This window comes from Myripristis murdjan, chromosome 2 (genome assembly GCF_902150065.1).
Source record: "Myripristis murdjan chromosome 2, fMyrMur1.1, whole genome shotgun sequence".
Classification (NCBI taxonomy): Eukaryota; Metazoa; Chordata; class Actinopteri; order Holocentriformes; family Holocentridae; genus Myripristis; species Myripristis murdjan.
Genome location: NC_043981.1, coordinates 18,730,528 through 18,752,813, shown reverse-complemented (window position 1 = coordinate 18,752,813; position 22,286 = coordinate 18,730,528). Strand labels below are relative to the sequence as shown.

Genomic DNA, 22,286 nt, shown 5'->3' with positions numbered 1-22,286 from the left:
GTGGGGTGCAAAAAAAAAAAAATATTAAAAAAAAAAAAAAAAAAAAAAAAAAGGGAGAGTGGTAGAAGAGGAAGAAGAAGCTCTCTTTGAATATTAGTGGTGATTGGCTGGAGGTAAACAGAGCATTAAATCCTGCAAAACTGTGGCAAGGCCAATATGGGCGCGGGACAATGGCTTGGCCCGGCATCTCCGCGCCTTTGTTCTCGGCTTAACAAAACTCTGCCGTCACACCGTTTTACCTCAATGCTGCCCTGTCGAAACGGCCATCAGCCCATCAGAGCACATGCAAAGCTGAGGATGGAGAGGGAGGGAGGATAAGATGAGGGGAGGGCGAGAGGGAGGGGAGGGGAGGAAAGAAGGGAGATGGCAGGGGAGAGAAAGATTAAGACAGACGGCGAGAGCGAGAGAGAGAGAGGAGGGAAAAGGAGAGGGGGGAATGAAAATGTGAGAGGAGAAGAGCAGGAGGAGGAAGAGGGGAGAGAGTGACAGCAATGAGGAAGGAGAGGAAGAAGGAGGAAAAATGAACGAGTGGAGTAAATAAAAGAAAAACACACACACAGAGAAGGTGATAGGGAAGGATGGTTGGAATAGACAAAATAAAAACTGAGCTGTAATAAGAGTATATACAGCATGGTGAGCATTTTTCTTTCTTTCTTTTCTTTTCTTTTCTTTTTTTTGGGTTTTTTTTTTTGCGTCTGTGACGTGGCCGAGACAGAACTGGAGCAGCGAGCGTCACTGAAAGTTTCATCACAAGGCCTTATCTGCTTCCCTCCGAGGCCGCCGCGCCAGAAAGAACCGGGGCGGCACATCTGTGACCTGTCTGTCTGCCAGCCACCACGTCTGTGTGTGTGTGTGTGTGTGTGTGTGTGTGTGTGTCCCCAAATATGTGATATACGTGTGACTGCGTGCATGTCCACATATGCATATCTGAATGTGACTGTTAATGTGTGTGTGTCAGTGTGTGTGTGTGTGTGTGTGCATGCATACATGTTTGTTTCTGTGTGAGCATGTGTGTGTATAAATGTGTGTGGTCTATGTGAGTGTGTGTGTTTGTGGCAGAGCATGCGTGTGCATCTATGTGTGTGTATTTCATGTGAGTGTGTGCATGCATGTGTGTATGTGTGTGAATTTGTAACTTGCATAATGTATGTGTGAAGTGTGTGTGTGTGCATGTCATAAACTTGCATGAGTGTGTGTGTGTGTGGGGGGGGGTTTATGAGTGTCACTGTGCATGCAGATGTGCTATAGCCTGGTGAACACGTGTGTGTGTATGTGTGTGTGTGTGTGTGTGTGTGTGTGAGAGTGTCAAATGTTTGCAGCTCGGTATCAAATAAACACTGACTGGTAACTCCGCCCACAAGGCCAGCAAGAAATGGACAAGAACTGAATTTAAAAAAAAATAAATAAATAAAATAAAATAAAATAAACAAGGAAATGACCTGAAATAAAGTGATAAAAAAAATCTTGAAAATTAAGAATAAAATGCCCAAAAAACATTTTTTCCCCGGTAATATACTTTTGAATATATAATTATCATAATTATAAATGTTGTTACTGGACATTTTTCCCATAGTTTTTTGGGGATAATTTTCTAATAATTTTCTCTCTTTAAAAAAAATCTTTTTAAATTTTTTTTTTTTAATTATTTATTTATTTACTTATTTTAATCAAATTTTCAGGTCATTTCTTTTGCTCATTTCTTTTGCAATTTTGGGGTCATTTCTTTGCTAAGTTGCTCATGGCCTTTTTTTTTTTTTTTTTTTTTTTTTTTTTTAAAGAGATTAAGCCAATTTGCACAGGTTTCAAAGGGTTAAACGCTCGTGAAAGGCGCCTGAATGCACTTTGACAAGCTTTTAAACAAGGAAGCTGATGAAGATCCAGGTCCCAAAGGGTTAAAGGCGTGATGTGGGGGGGGGGGTTGGGGGGGGGTCATGATACCTTAAAAAGTTTTTTTCTTCTTCTCCTTCCCTCCTCTAACCCCGGTCAGGCTTTGTGTTGCGTTCACATCGCATCACATCACATCAGATTAAAATAAGTAAATAAATAAATAAAACGTTCACCTCAGCCTGTTGGTGGTAATTATGAAAGCAGAGAATGTGGGAGCATTTTTTGGAGGCTCCTGAAGTGTCCATCTGGCACCGGCACAGGCAGCAAACTCACCGATATCAGCTCTCAAAGGCCAAACTGATCCAGCATCTGCAGTTAAATTTGCACCGATACGTTCAGCTGCACCTGCAGAACCCGCTTTACGTCTGATTTTACAGCAGCAGGTTAACAAGCTGACCTTTCAAGCCGCGTCCAAACTGCAGCAACAACAACAAGATGATATCCCGCTATTTTTCCTGCTTCTTCTTTTTTTTCTTTTCTTTTCGTTTTTTTTTTTTCCCAGACGTGACATGAACGCAACATTATGCTTTCCCAGGTTTTTAGCCTCTAGTGGCTCTCCAGCTCAGCACCATGCTAGCTGCAATTCCACCCCTCCCCTACCCAACCCAAACACACACACACACACACACACACACCTCCATTTGGGTGCTTTCTCCCCCTCTCTCCCTCTCCCTCTCTCTCTCTCTGTCTCTCTTCCACTGTCAGGTTCTGGCCTGCCAATTTCGACTTGAAGCTTGACTGGGCCTGATTTGATGCAAACTACCTCGGGGTGGGGTGAGGGGTGTGTGTGTGTGTGTGTGTGTGTGTGTGTGTGTGTGTGAGCGCGGGGTGGGCGGGTGAGCCCCTGAAACTGATGAACAGTTATGTCAAGTCGATTTCGCACCGTTGGGAAAAGGTAACCTCTGCGTCAGGGAGGAGGAAGAGATAAAGGTAAAGAAAAGGGAATTTTTGAAAAAAGCGACAAGGTTAAGAAAGAGTGGAGGGTGGAGGGTGATGGGGGAGGAGGGAGGGGATGGTTGGGTGCTCCGAGGGAGGAGGGGGGGGCATGTAATCGCGCCGGGGGTGCACCCACTCCCACCCCCACCTCACCTCACCTCCCTCTGCTCGCCGCCCCGCGGAAAACGCTAACTGTCAGTGCGAGTACTAATTGCAGATGTGCCAGTCTGCCATCATAATAAAATCAGAGGCAGGGCGGACATTAAGCATGGCTGGCTCATTTGTGAGACTGCTGAAAAGGTAGCATAAATGAATATTTCATTACCTTAATTACTAAGGAATACTCCTTTCCGCCAGTCGTGGAATGAGTGTTGCTGTAACTAATTATGAAAAGTAATAACATTAGAGATACTGTGATTGCCAGTTTATAAGGCGGCGTCTGCACGCTGCCGAGTTACAAACCGTGTTGGGAAACATGCGGAGACGAGGAGGGATGGCGCGGCAGATCGCTGTCGCCCGAGCCAAAAATCACACAAAAAGTGAGATTTTTTCCGGGGAGGAGTGAAAGAATCGGAGGTGCTCAGGTGTTTGGAAATGCACGGCGGGGGTGGAGGCTGGGGTTTTAGCAGGTTTCAGGCCCCTGACAGGCGGGGAAAACGCGCTCGCTGCATAAATGACCCGGTCGGCTCGCAATTAAAAACCTCTTCAACTCATTATTTACAAAGTCATGCTGTGCCGGCCCGAGCTTTGTTCAGACCCGCAGAACTTTATTTCAGATTCGAGCAGAGGATTCCAGGGAAATGTGTCTAAAATGATGCACAAGACATGCAGATCTTTTCTTTTTGATCAATATAATCAATATAAATGTGCAACCAGCAGCGACACAATATGGATGTGACTCTGTCCTAAAATATGGAGAAATAAAAGGGTTTTTTTTCTAACTCTGAGGTGACTTGAGAAATTTAAGGGGGAAATCAGAGTTCAAAGGGAATATGCATGAACAAAAACCCTTAAATTCTCATTCTGCAGGTGCATCAGTGGTGCTCGTTTCTTATCAGACGAGTAAGGAGGGAAATGCACGTGTCATCCTGGTCGATACATGGGACAACAATACAGATAAACAATGTGGATGTGCCACTGTCCTGCAATGTGGGGAAAAAACGTTTTTTTTTTTCTCACTTTGAAGCTACTTAATGGGAAATTTAAGGAAAATCCAGAGTTCAAAGGGAGTCTGCATCCTCTAAAATTCTCATTTTACCAGACGAGTAACCAAGCAAATGCACGTGTCATCCTGGTCAACACATGGGAAAACAATTCAGATACACAATGTGGATGTGACACTTGTATAATATGGAAGAAAATATGTTTTTTTTAACTTTAAAGGGGAAATTTAAGGGAAAAACTTGTGCAGCACAACAGACTCCTCTCCAATCTCCCCATGTTTTCAGATTAACAAGAAAAATGCACGACATAGGAAGTCTTGTTTTCTCCACCTGCACTGCAAACTGTCTCAACACCTGAGCGCCCCCCCCCCCAAAAAAACCCTACGCTTCGTCGTCCCGCGGCCTCTTTGATGTCGAGAGGCGCGGCTCGATACCTCTGTCCGTTATTCACCTCGGCGGCCCGCGGGCACGTCCCATGCCAGGCTGTAATGTATGACCACTGATAAGGTCGTGAGGAGGGGGCGGGGGGGGGGACGAGTGAGAAAAAAAGCAGAGTACAAGGTCTGCTTTGATGGCCATGCTAATTCCGATACCCCTAAGTAGTAAGAATAACAAAGTGGTGGGGAATTTATCTCAGGAATGCCGGAGCAAGACGGCCGAGCGATAAGGAAGTAGCTTCCCTTGGGTGGGGGAGAAGTAATTAGAGCGGGCTGGCTGGCTGGATGACTGACTGGCTGGCTGCTTGGATGGATGGGAGTGCTCACAGGCAGAGGAAATGGGGCTAAAAGGCGAAGCTACAGGGCAGAGCGGACTGTGAACTAAACCCCGACTGGCAGCGCGAGTCTCACTCCGCCGTTTAAAACACTTGAACAAGTTAAAAATCTTGTTTTTCTTCAAACAAGGTAAAAAAATGCAGAGTTTTATTTCATTAAATGTAATTTTATTGATCCTAGAGAGCTGCTCTGCCTTGTTTCAACATATTTACACTATAAAACAATTGAAAACAAGTGGAATTATCTCATCACCACTGGCACATTTTTTTTTTTTAAACCTTGTTTGAAGAAAAACAAGATTTAAACAGTGAATCTCCGACCTGGTAAGACTGAGATTTATTGCGGTGTAGAGCAGAGCAGAGTTCCTTCTGGTCATGCACATTTACATTAACATTTGCAGGCTCTAATTTATCCACAATGAGAGCGACAGCAGATAAAATGTACGTTATATAATAGAGGCATGCAAGGTAAGGAGATAAATCCAAGGAGAAAGAGACAGAGAGAGAGAGAGAGAGAAAAAAAAAACAGCAGCACATCCTTGACTTTAAATCCAGCCTCTAGAGAAGTTAGTAAATCCAGAGCCTGAATCAGTGTGAATATACTAAACACGCTTGACTAAGTGTCCAAACTCCAGGCCGGGGCCCGGGGTGGAGGAAAGCCGCGGCCTAACCGTGGACCGAGCTGCAGCTCCGACCCGAGGCACCGGGCCAAAATCCAAATCCGCAGCTCGAGCTCCCGTATCTGACCCGATCTCAGCTGTCTCCCACCAGCTTTCTAGGTCAGGAAATACCCATTCGGCTCTGCACAGCCTGTTTTTCGCTCCAGCAGTCGGGCCTCGGCCGCAGCCAGAACCAACGAAAAAATCAGACCCCAAAAAAACCCGAGGATTTATCCCCCGTCCTCCTCATCCCGAACCCAAACCACCAGCCGGTTTTCACCAAACGTAGATTTTTCAGCTCATAAGTTTCTCCTGCACTGCAAAAAGTCAAATCTTACCAAGAGTATTTGTCTTATTTCAAGTCAAAATGTCTTATTTCTAGTCAAAATATCTCATTACACTTAAAATAAGACATGATCACCTCAGAAATAACTTGTCTTTAGACAATTTTCACCTGTTTCAAGTGAAAATTGACTTGAAACAAGTGAAAATTTGCTAGAAACAAGAAACATATTCTGCCAATGGAACAAGCAAATTTTTACTTGTGACACAAGTGAACAAGTAAAAATTTGGCAAAATTGTCTAAAGACAAGTTACTTCTGAGCTGATCATGTCTTATTTTAAGTGTAATGAGATATTTTGACTAGAAATAAGACATTTTGACTTGAAATAAGACAAATACTCTTGGTAAGATTTGACTTTTTGCAGTTTGTTACCTTCAAATTTCCCAACACTTTCTTACTAACTGGGATCAATCTGAGCTCATGCAGCCATTTAAACCTCTAACAGAAGTGTGTGTGTGTGTGTGTCAGGTGCTTTATATGTCTTGTTGACTTCCTAAATTAAACAGCCCTTGCAATAAAACATAAAGAGCCCCCCCCCTCCTCCTCCTCCCTTCTTACACATCAAAGTCCATGTGGGAATCAGGTTTTTTCCCCTCCCAAATGTCACATGAGCCATCAGCGGTTTTCACACGACTGCAGGTTTTTTGACGATTATAAACGGCATGTTATACTTCCTCAGGGTCCAAAACAACTAAAGCCAAGTGTGTGAGAAAAATGTTGATATTTCTTACATGTTTTACACAGATAAAAGAGCCTGGGGGTTAAAATGACACCAAAGAAACGCTGATGTGGATAAAATGAAGCACATGAAGCACACACACACACACACACACAAAAAACATCGTGTACTTAGAGATGTTAAGCGTTTCAGCTGACCTCCGACCCCAAACTCAGCTGCTAGCCGTCACTAATCAGACCTGTCTCTTTGGCACTAGCATGATTTTGAGAAATAATAATTAACTCGCATGTGGGCCTCTGGATTATGGTTTAACCTCAAAAGCACAATAGAGACGAGCGGCCATGCAACTACTTCAATCCCATCAAAAAGACAAACTCTTGGCCGAAATGTTGATTTATTAAATGCTGGAATTGAAATAACTACGTTTGGTGAGATCCAAAAAACAAACTATTCAGCCACGTCCAGGTCTGTTTTTCAGGCTGGAGCGCGTTCTCATGCTGGATTATCGAGGAATAACAATGACATAACATCTGATTCTGGAGTGCTGCTTCATCAGCGCTGCAGAAGATCTCCATCTCCATCTTCACAAGTCATCCAGCCTCACATTCAGGATTCAAATCTTGTTTAAAATCTGCCAGTGGGATGACATAATCCCACTTGTTTCCAGGTGTGTGTAGTGTAAATGCATTGAAACAACACAGAATAAGGCATTTTACCATTCTAGATGAGTTAGAGGCCTACATGTAAATGTAAATATGAAGGAGCAGAAGGACATGATTCTACTCTACACTGCAAAAAAAATATACATGTTGGCATTTATTCTCATTTTGAGTGATTTTTGACTCTATCTGCCAGCGGGATGAGATAATCCCACTTGTTTCCAGTGCAGTTTCACTTGTTTCTGGATTTTTTTTTTTTTTTTTTTTTCGGTATAGCAGTATAAATACACTGGAGCAAGGCAGATTAAGACAGATCAGCCCACCGGGATCAAGAAAATGACACTTGATTCAAGAAATTTCTGGAAACAAAGCGGGATTATCTCGATTTTCAGACGTTTTTTCTGACCTTGTTCGAAGAAAATCGGGATTTCAGCAAAATAAAACGACACCTGATTCGAGAAAACCTCCGGAAACAAGTCGGATTGAGCACATTCGAGCTCAATCCGAGGCTCTGCTGTACACATCCAAAAAAAAACACTGCTCTCATCACCTTGCCCCAATCCCAGCACCGACCTCAGGCTTTTATTTCCTCCTTTATCTCCAAACGCACAGCCACCACAAGCAGAGAAATCCTTGACCCCGCTGCTTTCCCACCTTGCCCCTAACCCAAACCAACCCCCCCCACCCCGGGAGTCTCCCCCCCCCAGAACCGCCAAAAAAAACCCGCCGCCTCAAAGCAGAGAAGCCTCAGCTGAGCCGGGCTGGTCCCGCCCCGGCCCCCGTCCCCCCGCCGCCCTGCGTGTCAGAAAGGCTGAGGACAGGCCTGTCGGTGTGATTATCCCCCCGCTACCTGAGGAGGTGTTTGTTTGACATTCGCGTTTGACAGCGGCGGGACACGAGGCGTTCGGCGGGGGGGAGGGCGGGGGGCCGGGGAGCAGGCGAGGGGGGGCTCCCTCTCCAGTCAAAACCCATTAACACGTGAATTCACCTCTCGGAGGTTTTCACCAGGGTCGAGTCGACGGGCGCGCCACCACTACACATGTCCGCAGCGGCGCACATGACATTTAAAGGCGGGGGAGAAGGGACGCCCCCCCCCCTCGCTTAACCCATCCACCATCCGCCATCCGCCTCCCGCTTTATTTCTCCTTGGCTCACTCTCGCCAAAGGTTAAATGTATGTTTGAATAACAAGGAGGGTGTAATTCTGACCATTTCCTCTTCTCCCTGCAACCCTCGGTTAAGAAGGTGCTTGATCAACGGCGAGATGAAAGCGGCCCGGGGGGGAAGCGAGCTGAAATTTGTGCAACCGCAAAAATGACCTAATTTCTAACCCCCCGGCTTAATCTCGCCTGGCAATCGGCCGCAATTAAATTGAGATAACGCATCTGAATTTACTTCCAACGCACAAAGTCCAGGAAGCCGGAGTGCAGACGGACATAGGGAAGGGAAGAGAAAAGAGAGAGAGAGTCCTCGTTAACACACACAAAATAAAAAAAAAAGGTAACGAAGAGGGGCTCGCGAAGGTGGCAGGGAGGCGGGGCTCCTCCTGAATAATGAAGTGCGGTGCGGAGACGGGCGCTGATCAAATAGCATGTTCTATTATGCGGTATTAAAGGTGCGACGGGCGCGCTGCGGAACGCGCGAGCCGTCGCATGTGGGAAAAGGCCCAGATTTCCAGATGTCACCGCGCCTTAATCTGGCGATCTGTTATTGATTGTTCCACGCGGCCGTGACCTTGCCAGAAGAGCTCTTCCACCCGACAATCAAACATACATCAAAGAGAGCGTGTGTGTGTGTGTCTGTGTGTGTGTGTGTGTGTGTGTGTGCACATGTGGCAGCGAGCGAGCGGTGCGCCGACATCAGAGCATAAAACTGGAGGCTGCTTTCAACACTTGTTTGCACAAAGGTGTCATCTCTGGAACAGCCGCCGCGGAAAGAAGAAGAAAAAAGACAAAAAAAAAGAGAGAAAAAGAGAGAGAGAAAAAAATCATTTTAATGGGCAATAGAGGTGATTACGCTTGATTTTTTCCCCCCTCTCTCTCTCTTTTTTTTTTTTTCCCAGAGAGATGCTGTGATGCTGTGCCCTCCCCCTTTTTTTTTTTTTGGGGTTGACAACAAGTTCCACACACACACACACACAGAGAAAAAAAAAGCACACACACACACACACATACACTCGCGCTCAGGCAGCCAGCTGTGATGTGTTTGTTCTCGTGATTTAATCTGTATTTGTGTCTTTTCGTCGCTCCGTTAAAAACACACACACACACACACACACACACACACACACACCGTCCTGAGGTGAATTTGACGAGGCGCTACCTGTCGGACCTCGTGCGCGGCCTTCGTTAAAAAACGCACGCCGTTTAGCACGAATCCTTCACAGATATCTGCAGCGTGATGGAAATATCCTTTACATATCTGTGCGACGGCCTCGTGAGGAGTGTGAATGTGAGGAAAATGAGCGAGGGACGCCGGGATCGAACGTCTGAAAGTGCATTTTCCTCTCCCAAACTCCTCCTGCGCCTCCTCACAAACAATGAAATACTATTGTTAGGAAAATAAGGTGTTTATGAAGTTGTTGTTGTATTTTTTTTTGCCCCCCTGCCATTTAATTATAAAATCCAAATGTTAGTTTACACCTGCTCAGAAAACCTGTCGTCTGTCGCGCCGAGACGAGACTCCCTCGCAAACGGGAAAAAGTCGACGCGTGGAAAATGTCGAAAATCACAGGCGAGACGCGGCGCAACAACTGAATAAGTGCAAACAGCAGGACGAGACGGAACGGATGGGCCAAATAAAGACTTTGCATTTTCACTTGAGAAAGACTCAAATGAGGCATGATATTTCAGAATGCATTTCCCCCCTTTCCGACGCGATGCATAAAACATGCCGGCTTAGGGTAAAGAGAGCGCACACACACACGTAAATGAAAAGTCCAAATGCATGCAATTATTTGCCGGACCACTGAAGTTTCAATTTCTGTGTTTGCCTTTTGTCAAAATCGCGAGGAATGAAAGCGAGACAGAGAGGAGAAACAGTGGGGAGGGGAAAAAAAAGAGAGAGAGAAGACACAAAGAGGGGAAAAAAGGCATAAACAAAGAAATAAAAAAAAAAAAAGAAAGGAGAGCAAGGAAATGAAGTCGGTGGGAATGGGAGGAAGACATCTGACTGTGCTGCAACTTTAATCAGAGCGCCGTGACGGAGGACAGGCGTACATCACTTTACAGAGGTGTGTGTGTGTACATATGTGTGTGTGTGTGTGTGTGTGTGTGTGGAGGGGAGGGAGATAGATATGACCTGTCAAACCGTGAGAAATAGAAAAAGAAGCGGGGGTCGGAGCGGCGCCGCAAACACCTTTTGAGTCTGTCACCTCGGCTCCATCACTCTCCATCTCTTCCCCTTTCACACCGTCCCGACTCATCGCCGTCCGGCCGGCCTGGACGCCTGACAGCCGCCGCCGAGCCTCGCCGCGCCGCGCCGCGCCGCACCACGCCGCCGAGTCAGGCTCTCGTCGGCCTCCTCGCCGAGTTACGTCCGGCTAACCCCGGCCCCCCTCCTCCTCTTTTTTTTTTTTCAGACATCTCCTCCGCAGAGGCCGCACTCGTCCCCTGACAGTGACTCACGCAGCCAAATTACCATATTTTTTAACCACGAAACTTTCAAAAAATATCTCAACCAGCCATGCCGGAGCTTTTTTTTTTTTCTTCTTCTTCTTCTTTTTTTTTTTTCTTTTCTGTACAGTTCTCTAACGGCGGAGTAAAAAGAGAGCAGAACCTGATTTTTCTGAGCCGGCTCCTCTTGGGGACGAAACAGAAGTTCAGCAGCAGTTCACACAGTAAAAAACTGTGATTACATGCAAACGGACCCACACCACACCACACTACACTACACCACACTACACTATGCTTCCTAATAAATCCATAAAAACGCCACGTTGCATAAGCTCAGGGTAAGAAAGCATACAGGGGAACGCCACGTTGCCATGCCTTTTTTTTTTTTTTTTTTTTTTGACTATGTCACCACATTGTTTTGGACTATATGTCAATATTGCCGTCGCAACAGAAAAGGAAGTCACACAGGAGCGGAGACTTGGCTCGCTATTGGCTGATTCATGCCTCGGTGTTAGTCAGGCAACGGATCTCAGCCACCCCTGTTGCTCTCTCTCTCTTTCATCGTCCTTGGCAGTGGCAGACATTACTCTGTGTGTGTGTGTGTGTGCGCGTGCATGTGCATGTGTGTGTGTGCATGCATCACTCGCACAACACAGTAACTTCCTCAACTTCCAAACCAAGAAGAAGAGGAAGGGCCATCACAAGATCTTGGAAATTCAAAATTATGAACCACGAGCAATGCAACTTATTGTATTAATAAAAAAAAAACAAGAAGAGGGGAGGGGACGGGGACTTTCCCAGCGATGGTCACAAAACATGCCAGGGGGAATGTATGAACAGCAAAGAGTTGTCCACAAAGAGTTAACCCCCCCTCTTCCCCTTACCATTCCCAACCCTATCCCCCCCCCACACACACACACACACCCCTCCACCCCAACTCCAAGCCATTTCTCCAAAGCACGGGTTAATATCATGGCTGCCTGGTAAGGCATTATCCAGCACCTCTCGGAACAAAAGGCCCCTTTTGCAAACAGACTCCTACTTTCCCCCAGTGTCCAAAGGTGTTTGCTGAAGTAAATCTGCCTAAATCCTGCGCAGCTTGGCGAGGAGGAGGAGGGAGGGAAGGTGTACCGATAATCCCTCTTCTTATCCCAAAAAAAAAAAAAAAAAAGTTCTGGGTGAGAAAAAAAAAGAAAGGGAAAGAGAAGAAGAAGAGGAAGAAGGAGAAGAAGGAGAAGAAGAAGAAGAAAGAAAAAAAAAAACTGGAATCCATATCACATGATGTCATTTAAAGCTGCGGTGGCCGCCCCCCCCCCTTACAATCCCCTCACCCCCTCGCCCCCCACCACCTCCTCTCCCTCCTCCCCGTTTTTGCTTAACTTGCCCAAAGATTTGCATACATCCCGCCTGGGTGTCGGACGATAAAGATATCTTGCCAATCAAGTTGATAAAGCAACAGATAACCGCCATGCAGCATCGCTTGCAAAAAAAAAAAAAGGGGGGGGGGGGGCACGGTGCATGCAATTTTTTTTTTCTCTTTTTGCCTCTCATAGAATTTATTCCCTATTCTAACAACAACAAAAAATGCGATATAATTTTGTGGACAATCAAAGTCATGACGCCCCTGTTTCCAGCGGAATACCAACGAAAAATAATGATGATAAAAAAAAAATAATAAAAAAAATTGCACATCGCCGGTGAAGACACCTGCTCCTAACTCTTATTCTTTAAGCACAATCCAATCTGTCTCAGCCGGGATTTCTTTTTTTTTTTTCTTTTTTTTTTCTGCTTCTTCTTCTTCTTCTTCTTAAGTGTGAGAGTGAGTGGCCACGAATAGTGTGGGCATGCCATCTCGTAACACTATCTGTCTGTCAGGAGGGGCCTGGGTCCCTGCTAGAGTAGGGAGGCTATAAAAGGCTTGTAACCAGGGGACGACCAACAAACAACCACAAACACCCTAGTTATTTCTCTCCACCACCCACCCACCCCTTTCTGCCTCTCTCTCCCTCTCTCTCTCTCTCTTTTTTTTCTCCCTTCCTCTTCTTTTTTCCCTCCTCTCCTCTCTTGCTCTCCTTTTTTTTTTTTTTTTTTTTTTTCTTCGCCCCCCTTTTCATCTCAGGCCCTTTTCTGATGCTGAATGCAAATGTGTAGCCCTGCTGCTGGCGGCGAAAGGGGCTGAATTGTGATTAAGAGGGAGAAGAAGAAGAGGAGCTCCTTTCTTTGTTCTCCCCCCGGGGGATGTTTACCAGGAGAGACACGGCGGATCAGATATGAAAGGCATTCAGGTCAGCATTGATGTGAGCGAAAGTGAAATCGTACCTAAGGCATTCCAAAGACCCGCGGTGTCAGGGGTCCGGGCTCGCGGTGCCTCTGCGAGTGTGTGTTCTCTGGCCGCCAGGCGAAAAATATCTTCACACAAGCAGGGCGGTCGAGGAAGGAAGGAGGGAAAAAAAAAATAATAATAATAATAAAAAAAGAAAATGTGTCAAAAATGTTTTTTGCTTTTTTTGGGGGGGGGGGGGGATGGGGTGGGGGGTGGTGTGTTGTTGTTGGGGGGGTTGGATAAAAGTTTTGTGTGCGGTGTCCAGGACGGTGGTGTTGAGATGATCATTAGGGCTTTTTTTTTTTTTTTTTGGGTGGGGGATGGAGGGTGGTGGTGGTGGTGAGGTGGAGGGAGGTGGTGGTGGTGGGGGGGGGGGGGTTATACAGCCACAAGCCATGCTATTTGCTTTTATCTGCCTTATCAAAGCTTGAAAAAAGTGTGTGTGTGTGTGTGTTGGTGTTGCGTGAGGAAATGCTGTTGCTGAGCTACATTCCTGATTTAATTCCTTCTGGAAAGTGTACATTAGAGGATTTGTTGAATAATATATCGGCTTTAAAGTCGCACTGTGACAGCTGCACCGCTGCGCACACATAATAAAATAAAATAAAATAAAGCAAGAGAACGTGAATTACAGCAACTAAAAATACTCATGTTCCTTTTCCCCCTTTGACAAAAAGAAAAGAAAAAAAAAATGCCAGTGCTACCCAAAAGGGAACACCCTTGTGCTTGCCTCCTATATGTGCCCGTGCTATATGCTTGAAATCACAATGATCTCGTAAAAGGAAGTCCATTCATTTTTATGTGCCTTGGCTATATACACTTGACTCACACACTTTGAGCAGATGGATATATTTAGCTCGTGACGACTTGCAAAGCCGAGGGAGAGAGAGAAAGAGAGAGAGAGAGAGAGAGAGAGAGAGAGAAATATCAAGTGATGCAAAAAGCTACCGTGCGCTCTCTGGGAAAAAAAAAAAAAATAGTAATAATAATAATAATAAGGCCTCACGCAGCACGCCAAAGTGCAATGTGTAGTTGTGACAGGACAAATATGCGTCCTTATTAGCCTGCATCGAGAAAAACCTGCTAGCCGTTTTACATGAGGTAATTGGAATGTGTCTATTCGATTCGACCGAGAGGCCCATGTTATAAAAAAAAAAAAATCCCAGTCAGATTCATTCCTGGCTATCTGCGGGTCTCTACACTCCGACACTATGAGCATAACAGGCCCCCCTGCTGAAGACTGATTCCTGCCTGCCCCTGTAATATCTAGCAGTAATTATTTCACTTGCTTAAACAAAATAATCCCTTTCCCTCAACACGAATGCACTGCAAAACAGCCTTTTAGTCCCATCACTTCTTTTTCTTTCTTTCTTTCTTTGCTTTCTTTCTTTCTCTTTTTCTTCTCCCCACAGAAAAAGCCATCAGGAATAAGGTGTCTGCTTTGGCTGCTCCAGACAATTGCCAACCCGTATGGGAATGGCAGCGGTGAATGGTGCGGTGGACAACCCCCCGCCACTATTGACGGTATAAACATGTAAATGAAACACATTACGACTGACAATCAATTGTCCGCGAGCGCCCCGCGAAACCTGCCCTCCTCCCTCCTTCTCTTTTCTTTTTTTTTTCTCTTCTTCTTCTTTCTTTTTTTTGTACCCCTCCTCAAAAGTGGCAAAAATACTGCCCCTACCTTGAGAAGAGAAAATCTGGGAGAAGAAGGGAGGGTGGATGGGCACACGGGGGGAGGAAGACGGAGGAGAGAAGGGGAAGGAAAAGTAGGGGAAAAAGAAGAGGTAGAAATGGGCAGCCTTGCCTTACTCCTCTTACTCGTTTCCGACTACGGGAGCTGCGAACGCAACTTTAAAAAGGCCAAGGAATAATAGAGACGGACAAATTGTTTAGACTGGCAGAAATCTGGTATTGTTTGGGTCTGAAAGCAAGGCTACCCCCCCTCACCCCTCCACCCCCCTTCACTCGTCCCTTATATTTTTCTACCTAGTGCGTGAATCCATGATAGCTTTAATAACCATGTTCAGACTATTGTATCAAACTCCTGCAGCCACAGAGAGAGAGATAGAAAGAGAGAGAGAGATAGAGATATTGGCCACCTCGTTCTGCTTCTTCTTCTTCTTCTCCTCCTGCTGCTTAAGATTATGTAATCAGTGCATTTCCAAGGGTATATCCCAAAGCCGAAATGCCATGTGGGATACGGAGAGACGAGAAAAGGTCATGAACGCGGTGACGCAGAATGAAACGTTTACCTAACACGCTAACTAAAAAAAAAACGCAACATCTGTGTTTCCCCTTTTTCATCTTATCCTCAGACAAAAATTGCCACAGTTTGATGCGGAAACACCAAAAGCTGGGGGTGAGGGGGGGAGGCAGGGGGGGAGGGGGTTGCAGAGAAGACTCGGCTTAACATCCAATGAAAGCAAACATGATTACAAAACCGATAATGAAAAAAAAGGCATGTTTTTGATGCTGGTGCTGGTTGAGTAATAAGAAAATAAGGACAGGTGTGCAACTGCTTTTCTATGGGTTTCTGGGTGCTGGGTGGGTGGGAGGTTGGAGAGGGGGGTGGCGGGGGGATGAGGTTGGGGGGGGGGGGGTTGCTCACAGCTGGATGTGACGAGCAACACCTGGCGAGGGCCAAACTCTCAAACGCTTCACGCTGCCGAGATCAAGTTTCACACCAGGAAAAGAGAAGGTTTTTTTTTTTTTTTCTTGTAGCAGTTGAAGAGTGAGGAAAGGAATAAATGTAATTTCTCTTTTTTTTACCTTTCCTTTTAAAAATGAATGTTGCTGCTGTTTCAGAGCTACAAGCTAAAAGACTCGGCGGCGGCATGCAGGAGGTAGAGCTAATTTGGGCTCGGATGAAGAGGGATAAGTCATGAACTGTGGTTAAATACCGCATGATAGAATGGGCAGCGAGTGAGTAAAGCTACTGTAGCACCTCCAACCCTGAAGGCCAACAGTCATCTGGATGAGAATGTCATTGGTGAGACAACTTAGTGAGCAAATGGCTCATTAATACTAATTGGCACAAATGTGTGCTGTCCCTTTCCATTTGAAAATCAAAAAAAATAATCGCACTAATTCCAATTTTTCCATATGGGAGGATACATTAAATCAAAACTGTATCGTTGCAAAACGCTGAGTGACAACACCGAGCCTCAGTTGCTTAATTACAAAAACAAATCCAGATGTAAAGCGTCGAGCATTTCTATATATATCTGTATATATATATATGTATATATATTTTTTTTGTAATCACAGGTGGCACACAAATTATAATCTACATCTCGACATGTTCACTTGTACACTGCCACCTCCGAAAGTCACTCAGTGAAATTAGCTGTAATTGTACACGTTTCAAATTTGTGTACGTTCATGTGATTTGTTAGTTAAGGGAAGAAGGGGGGGGGGGGGTGCATCCGTCCTCCATCTGGTGAAATTGCAAATGTCCCACGTCTGCGTTGTTGCATTTCGTGCATTTGCAGCGTTTGTTAGTTACTGCTAAAGGAGTCTGAGTCTGTCCTGTCGGCCGTCACACACACACACACACACACACACACACACACACACACACACACACACATACACTCGCTCTGCCCTGCCATCCCTCCATAGACCCAGAGAAGAGGGGGGGAGAGAGAGAGAGAGAGAGAGGGAGGGAGAGAGAGGGAGAGTGGCCGAGCCTCAATAAGCCTCTGCATTCCCAGGGGGGGTGGGGGGGTGAAGGGGAAGGGGAGGGGGGGTGGGCATCAGACAGAGCTAGTTGTTATGGAAGAAAAAGGGTAAAAAGGACTCACATTTCACGTTTTTAAAAAACTAGGACAATATCAAATCCACTTATAAATCTAAAAAGAAACGTTCACGCTCCTGGATGAAAGCGCCAATAAATTAAGAAAAAAAAAAAAGAAAGAAAAAATGGGATAAAAATATTCTTCCTTGCACACTTTGCCAAATCTCCGTGCATCTCCTTCTCTTCAAGCTTAAGGGTGTGAAAATTATATTTTTGTATATTTCTTTGCTTTGCTAATATATCAGATATATCAAATGTTGCATTTGGTACAAGCCTAACACTGACACTCCTACTCTCTCTCTACAAAACAGGTGGCAACTGCTAAACAGCCTGTAATATCTATTACTCTGTGTAGTCTCTGTTATTACATATCTCATATATATATAAATATATATATATATATATATATATATATATATGAATATTTATATGATACAAACATGTTCACATATATATACGTGTGTACATATATATAAATATGTAGAGCAAACGTGTTCATACTGTTCATATTGGAAATCTCCAGCTCCTTGTGCTATTTAGTGTGGAACAAAATGCTCGTCTGCCATTGATTGCATAAAATCAATAAATGAAATCTGATCTAGAAAATAAGCTATGGGGGCACAGATTAAAAACTGTTGTGGAGAAGCAAAATAAAAGCCTCATCTGGGCGCCTAAATCACAACCTTAATATTTTACACTCCTTCAGTTCACCAGTGCGTTTCCAGCCTATGGAATAATCAGAAATAACGGGGCCAGGAAATGTCACTGCGGATTTGCCTCTTGTGGGAAACAGTGGAGTCAAATGGGGAAAGAAAAGCAACAAATCTCCACCTCCAGCGCTCCAGTCCAGACCCAATTAATACCCACCATTTATCGGACATGCCATACTATTTATTTATGAAGCCTCGGCTATAATAAACTTGTTGATAAAGGGAAACTAAAAGGGTTCAGACTAAAACCAACAGCCACATGCCATCCACTGTGAATTATCCCCCCCTCTCTGTTTGTCCCATTCAGTCCAGAAAACAACGAGAATATGGCATCATTTTACTTGGAATTTCGCCTTAAATTGAGACGTAAAGGCCCACACGGACAGAGAAACAACACGGGTGAGGCATGCCAGCGACCGGATTAAAAGAAACCAAAACTTAAGTCACAAGACTAGACTTCAAAAAACGAGCCATTTCCAGCCACCGAGGGTTTGAATGACCACTAGTCCTCATAGCGGATTTTGTCCCAGCGAGAAATAAGAGCCCCGGCCGGCACCGCCACGCTCCAACTTTCCAACATCCCCCAAGTTTCCAAGTGCATCTAGCCTCCTCGCAAGCCTTCCAAAATAATAACACATTTTACACCCTCTATTTTTTTATTATTCCACAGGCTTGTGTAGGCTGCAACACCGACGCATTTACGCACATTTTCTCCCCCGGATAGCGGTCCCTTTATCCCTGCGTAAAAGGGGAAGGCTGAAATGCGCACTGGCGTTCCCAGCACCAGCCGCGGACCCTAACACACCCCTGAGCCGCAGTGGAAACCTTCAAAATCAGGCTCGCATCCAAGGTATCCCCGGTCTTTTTGTCTCCCTCGTTATTTTCTTACCGTTTTTTCCGTCTCGGGTTGGCTTGTTTTCGCCTCTTACACCTGGGGCCATCCGCCATGATCTCTTGCTTCATTGATAAGTGTGTGTGGGATCAGATGGCAGCTCGCATGGACTCGATTCCTTGATTTCAGCTTGATATCTGACGGGAAAACACACACACGGCAGCAACAATGTGGGTATTAGCGTGAAAGGTGGAGATACACTTTGCGCCGGATGCGCACAGAAACTGCAAATGCAACTTGGACGGATGGGAAAAAAAGATGGTAAAGAAAAAAAAATGTGCCGTGGGTGAAACTATGAAAAGCGGCGATAAGAGGGATCCGTGTCCATCTAATTTTGATTTTGTACTGATCGGGTCTCTGCTCAGTGGCAGAAACAGCAAACAGGAGGAGGAGACATGGCAATTGTAATTTCTTATAATAGTAAAACCATAATTCAGTCGGCCAGAGGCAGCGAAAACAATGTATTGTTATTTCATGTAAAAAAAAAAAAAAAAAAAAAGTTTGACAAATCGCTTTGTATTTGTCTTTAGTTTTTAAGCAAAATAACCGCCTCTCTTCTTTTTTTATTGAATGTGACAGACTCGATTCGCGTTTTGGTGCGCTAATTCCCCCGTTTTGGCACAGGCGAAATAGGTTAATAAAGCAGATTTCTGTCAAACCGTGGGGTCAAAAGCGAAGCTTACAAGGCTGGAGACGGCAAAGCGAGACAGACACAGCCTCAGCCTTCAATAAGCCTCCAGTGTGTGGTCTTACAAAAAAGTCATATATAACTTCACTAAACACTTGTACGTCAAACTGAAGTTCGGTTTAATATTCAAAACCCTTCGCCGGCATCAAATAAATAACGGTCGGAAATAACACAAAACGAGCCTGATTATTGCGGGCTGTTAGGAAATAAGAATCTTTAACGCACAAATGGCGCATAAACAAAAGCGATAAGACTAAAATAGCCTGGATGGGACGCTCGCTTCGCCTATTGCCAGCTGATTTATTGAACAAATACCGTTATTAGGATAAGTGAATATTGACAAGAGGTTTCTTTTTTGTTGTGGGCACTTGTACAGCAGCTGAATGGCCGAATGATACAAACAGACACTAATATAATGCAAGCTGAATAGACTCAGAGGGGAAAAGGGACGCATATCGCCCTTTTTCCAAGCGGGTATAGCGGCGATATGCAAAGCTCCCCGAAAAAGCCCACAAAATCCACCTTTCGGCCGCTTGTAGGGAACCTACGGGACGCGCTCCATCGCGGAGGTGGAAGAAAACGCACCTATTTCCACCTGTGCAGGTAAAGCAAAGTTGAGATCCAACTCTCGCACGGACGGATTGGAGTTTCCCCATCTCCCACGTCTCCCAAACGCGTTTCTCCAGCCTCTCTCGGGTGGCTAAATTAAAAAAATAAAGGTTATCAAGGTAAATAAAAAGGAGGGGAGACGTACCTGATTTTATAGGGGGGATACAGAGGTATCTTGTGGATAGGAGTTGCAAGGAGGGATGATAATCGGAGCGCGTCGGTGAGCGGATCCTTTTCCACCGGTGATAATAAAGCCTTAGAAATAAAGCCTTAGAAATAGTTGGGAGGAGGGAGGGACCGCTATTCCTGCTAGGGCAGGTTTACAACTGATGTCTTACACCCACTCCAGGAAACAAACCTGGGTAGGGACTGACGTGTTACGCCTCTTCTAATGACATTTTTTTTCTTTCCACCTCCTTTTCTTTGCCGTATAACACAGAGGAGAAGCCCCCTGAAACGCACGCCACCTATCTTCACGGGAGGGGATAATTGAGGAGAGCCAAACGTGAGCATCTTCTGGGTTGAACGTGAAGTTGTTGTTTTTTTCTTTCTCTCTCTCTCTCTCTCTCTCTCTCCCTCTCTCTCCCCCTCTCCCTTTCTCCTCTTTCTCTTTCTCTCTCTCACTGTCCTCTCTCTTTCTCCATCCCTTCTCTTTTTGAGTGAAACCAACTATGTCAGGCTTCGACGCGGGCGCGAAGCGAGAATAGGCGACATGTGTGTGTTTTTTGGGGGGAGAGAAACTTGGAGCGCGTCCACGCCGGCCACAGTCATGTAAGGATTATTTTTTATTTCTATTTTTCCTCCGCCGGTTAATGTTGCAGATATGGCAGGGTTGATGCGGGAGGGTGCAGGAGTCGAGGTGGGGAGGCAATTCCACATATTCTTCATTATTTTAATTGGCTGCGACTGCAAAAAGGTTTGGGATGTTCGAGGGTTTTACCCACACTGCAAAAAATGTCCCAAAGACCTCACTCTTCTGAAGAAAATCCCATTTTCTAAACAAAAAAATGTTCAGTGATTTCACTCGTTTCCAAAATAAATGAACTTTGTTTGAATATTTGTAATGAATTAAGTGTTATTTTCTTAAAAAATAGACGGACAAAATGAGCCTTATTCTGTTTTATTTCAAGATGAAGGCATTTGCTCTTAGGAAAATCCTGAAAAAGTGAGACTGCATTGGCACAAGTGGGGGTTATCTGAATGCCACTACATGGACGATTTTTTATTGCCTGTTTTATGAGATAAAAACGACATTAAACCTGAAAAACGAGGCCACACGGCTTGTTAAAACGGACATTTTTTGCAGTGGAAGAGTAAATATTTGTCATTTTATCGTCCTCGCCTTCATCATGTGAGTCTGTCAGCCTCCCTCGGTGCGTAAAGGTGCGCTGACTTATCTGCGCCGGTGTAACACAGGAATGCATGGCAAAATGCAAAAACTACCAAAAAAAAAAAAAAAAAAAAAAAAAGAACAGTTACACCATGCAGGCAAAAAAAATGACATTTGCATTCGCCTCTGCTTATTTGCACAAGTGATTTGCACTATTTTCAAACTACACCCCCTAACGAAAATGAACCAAAGTAATCCTATTATCACTTTCAGGCGGATACCATACAAATATCACAGCCAAAACTATAAGCCAACAGGGACACGGAGGACTCCAACCTATAGGGATATTATAGGGAATATTACAGCGTTAGCATAGGGAATTTAAAAATACCATAAAGTGCAATAAAAGTGACTATAAACTCACTATTGAGCACCGGAGACACTATAAATCCCTGCAGGAATATTCTAGGATTATGGCAGTGATTTTTCGTCCGGGGCCGCCACTTTAACAGGATGGATCCCCGTTTTTTCTTATATTACAAAGTCAGGCTCGTGCTGTTTCTTTCTTGCAATGAAGAGAGAGAGAGAGAGAGAGAGAGAGAGAGAGAGAGAGAGACTGGTAGCTGATATAGCTCCACCTTTGCGACGCCGTGATTGGTTATGTAAATAAAGTATTATTTTGTGTCCTGTCCTCCTGCAGTTGCCACTGTATGGCTAATTAAATCATCAATCAAGGGGCTGAACTGCCCCCCCATCCCTCAACACCCCCCCACCCCCCACCCCACCCAAAAAAAAAAAAAAAAAAAAAAAAAAAAAAAAGCCAATCAGATGCAGGCAAACACAATCACAGACAAGCAACTGTGTTTTAACTTCTGATAGGAACATTGTGTCATGTGAACTGCATAAGAAGCTGTTGTTTTATATGGAAATGACACTTCTATAATCATATCTGTATGTTAGCCCCCCCCTCCCAAATTATTATTATTGTTATATTATTATAATAATAATTATTATTATTGTTATTATTATTATTGTGTCTGTTACACTTGCTTACTTAATATAGTAATAATAATGATAATTTATTATTATTATTAATTAATTAAACACATATATATTTTTCCCCTGCCTGCATGGAGTGGAGAAATCAACCAGGGCCGGAAACGTTAAATGATGTTTTTGGTAAGTTTACCTTCTGTTTATCAGAGTTTTCTCGTTCCCCC

At 44.7% G+C, this 22,286-nt stretch overlaps 1 protein-coding gene across 3 annotated transcripts in view; it reads right to left on the bottom strand.

Moving 5' to 3' along the window:
• zeb2b (zinc finger E-box binding homeobox 2b) overlaps positions 1 to 20,789 on the bottom strand; it is a 126,140-nt gene extending 105,351 nt beyond the window's left edge. For all 3 annotated transcript variants that reach the window (XM_030070202.1, XM_030070210.1, XM_030070220.1), the window contains exons 1-2: positions 19,882 to 20,789; positions 18,437 to 18,576 (exon numbers count right to left, since the gene is read on the bottom strand). In XM_030070202.1, the coding sequence (XP_029926062.1) occupies positions 18,437 to 18,488 (52 nt within the window). In that variant the 5' untranslated portion in view covers positions 18,489 to 18,576; positions 19,882 to 20,789. The remainder of the gene's footprint in view (positions 1 to 18,436; positions 18,577 to 19,881) is intronic.
• Between the last annotated feature and the right edge of the window lie 1,497 nt (positions 20,790 to 22,286).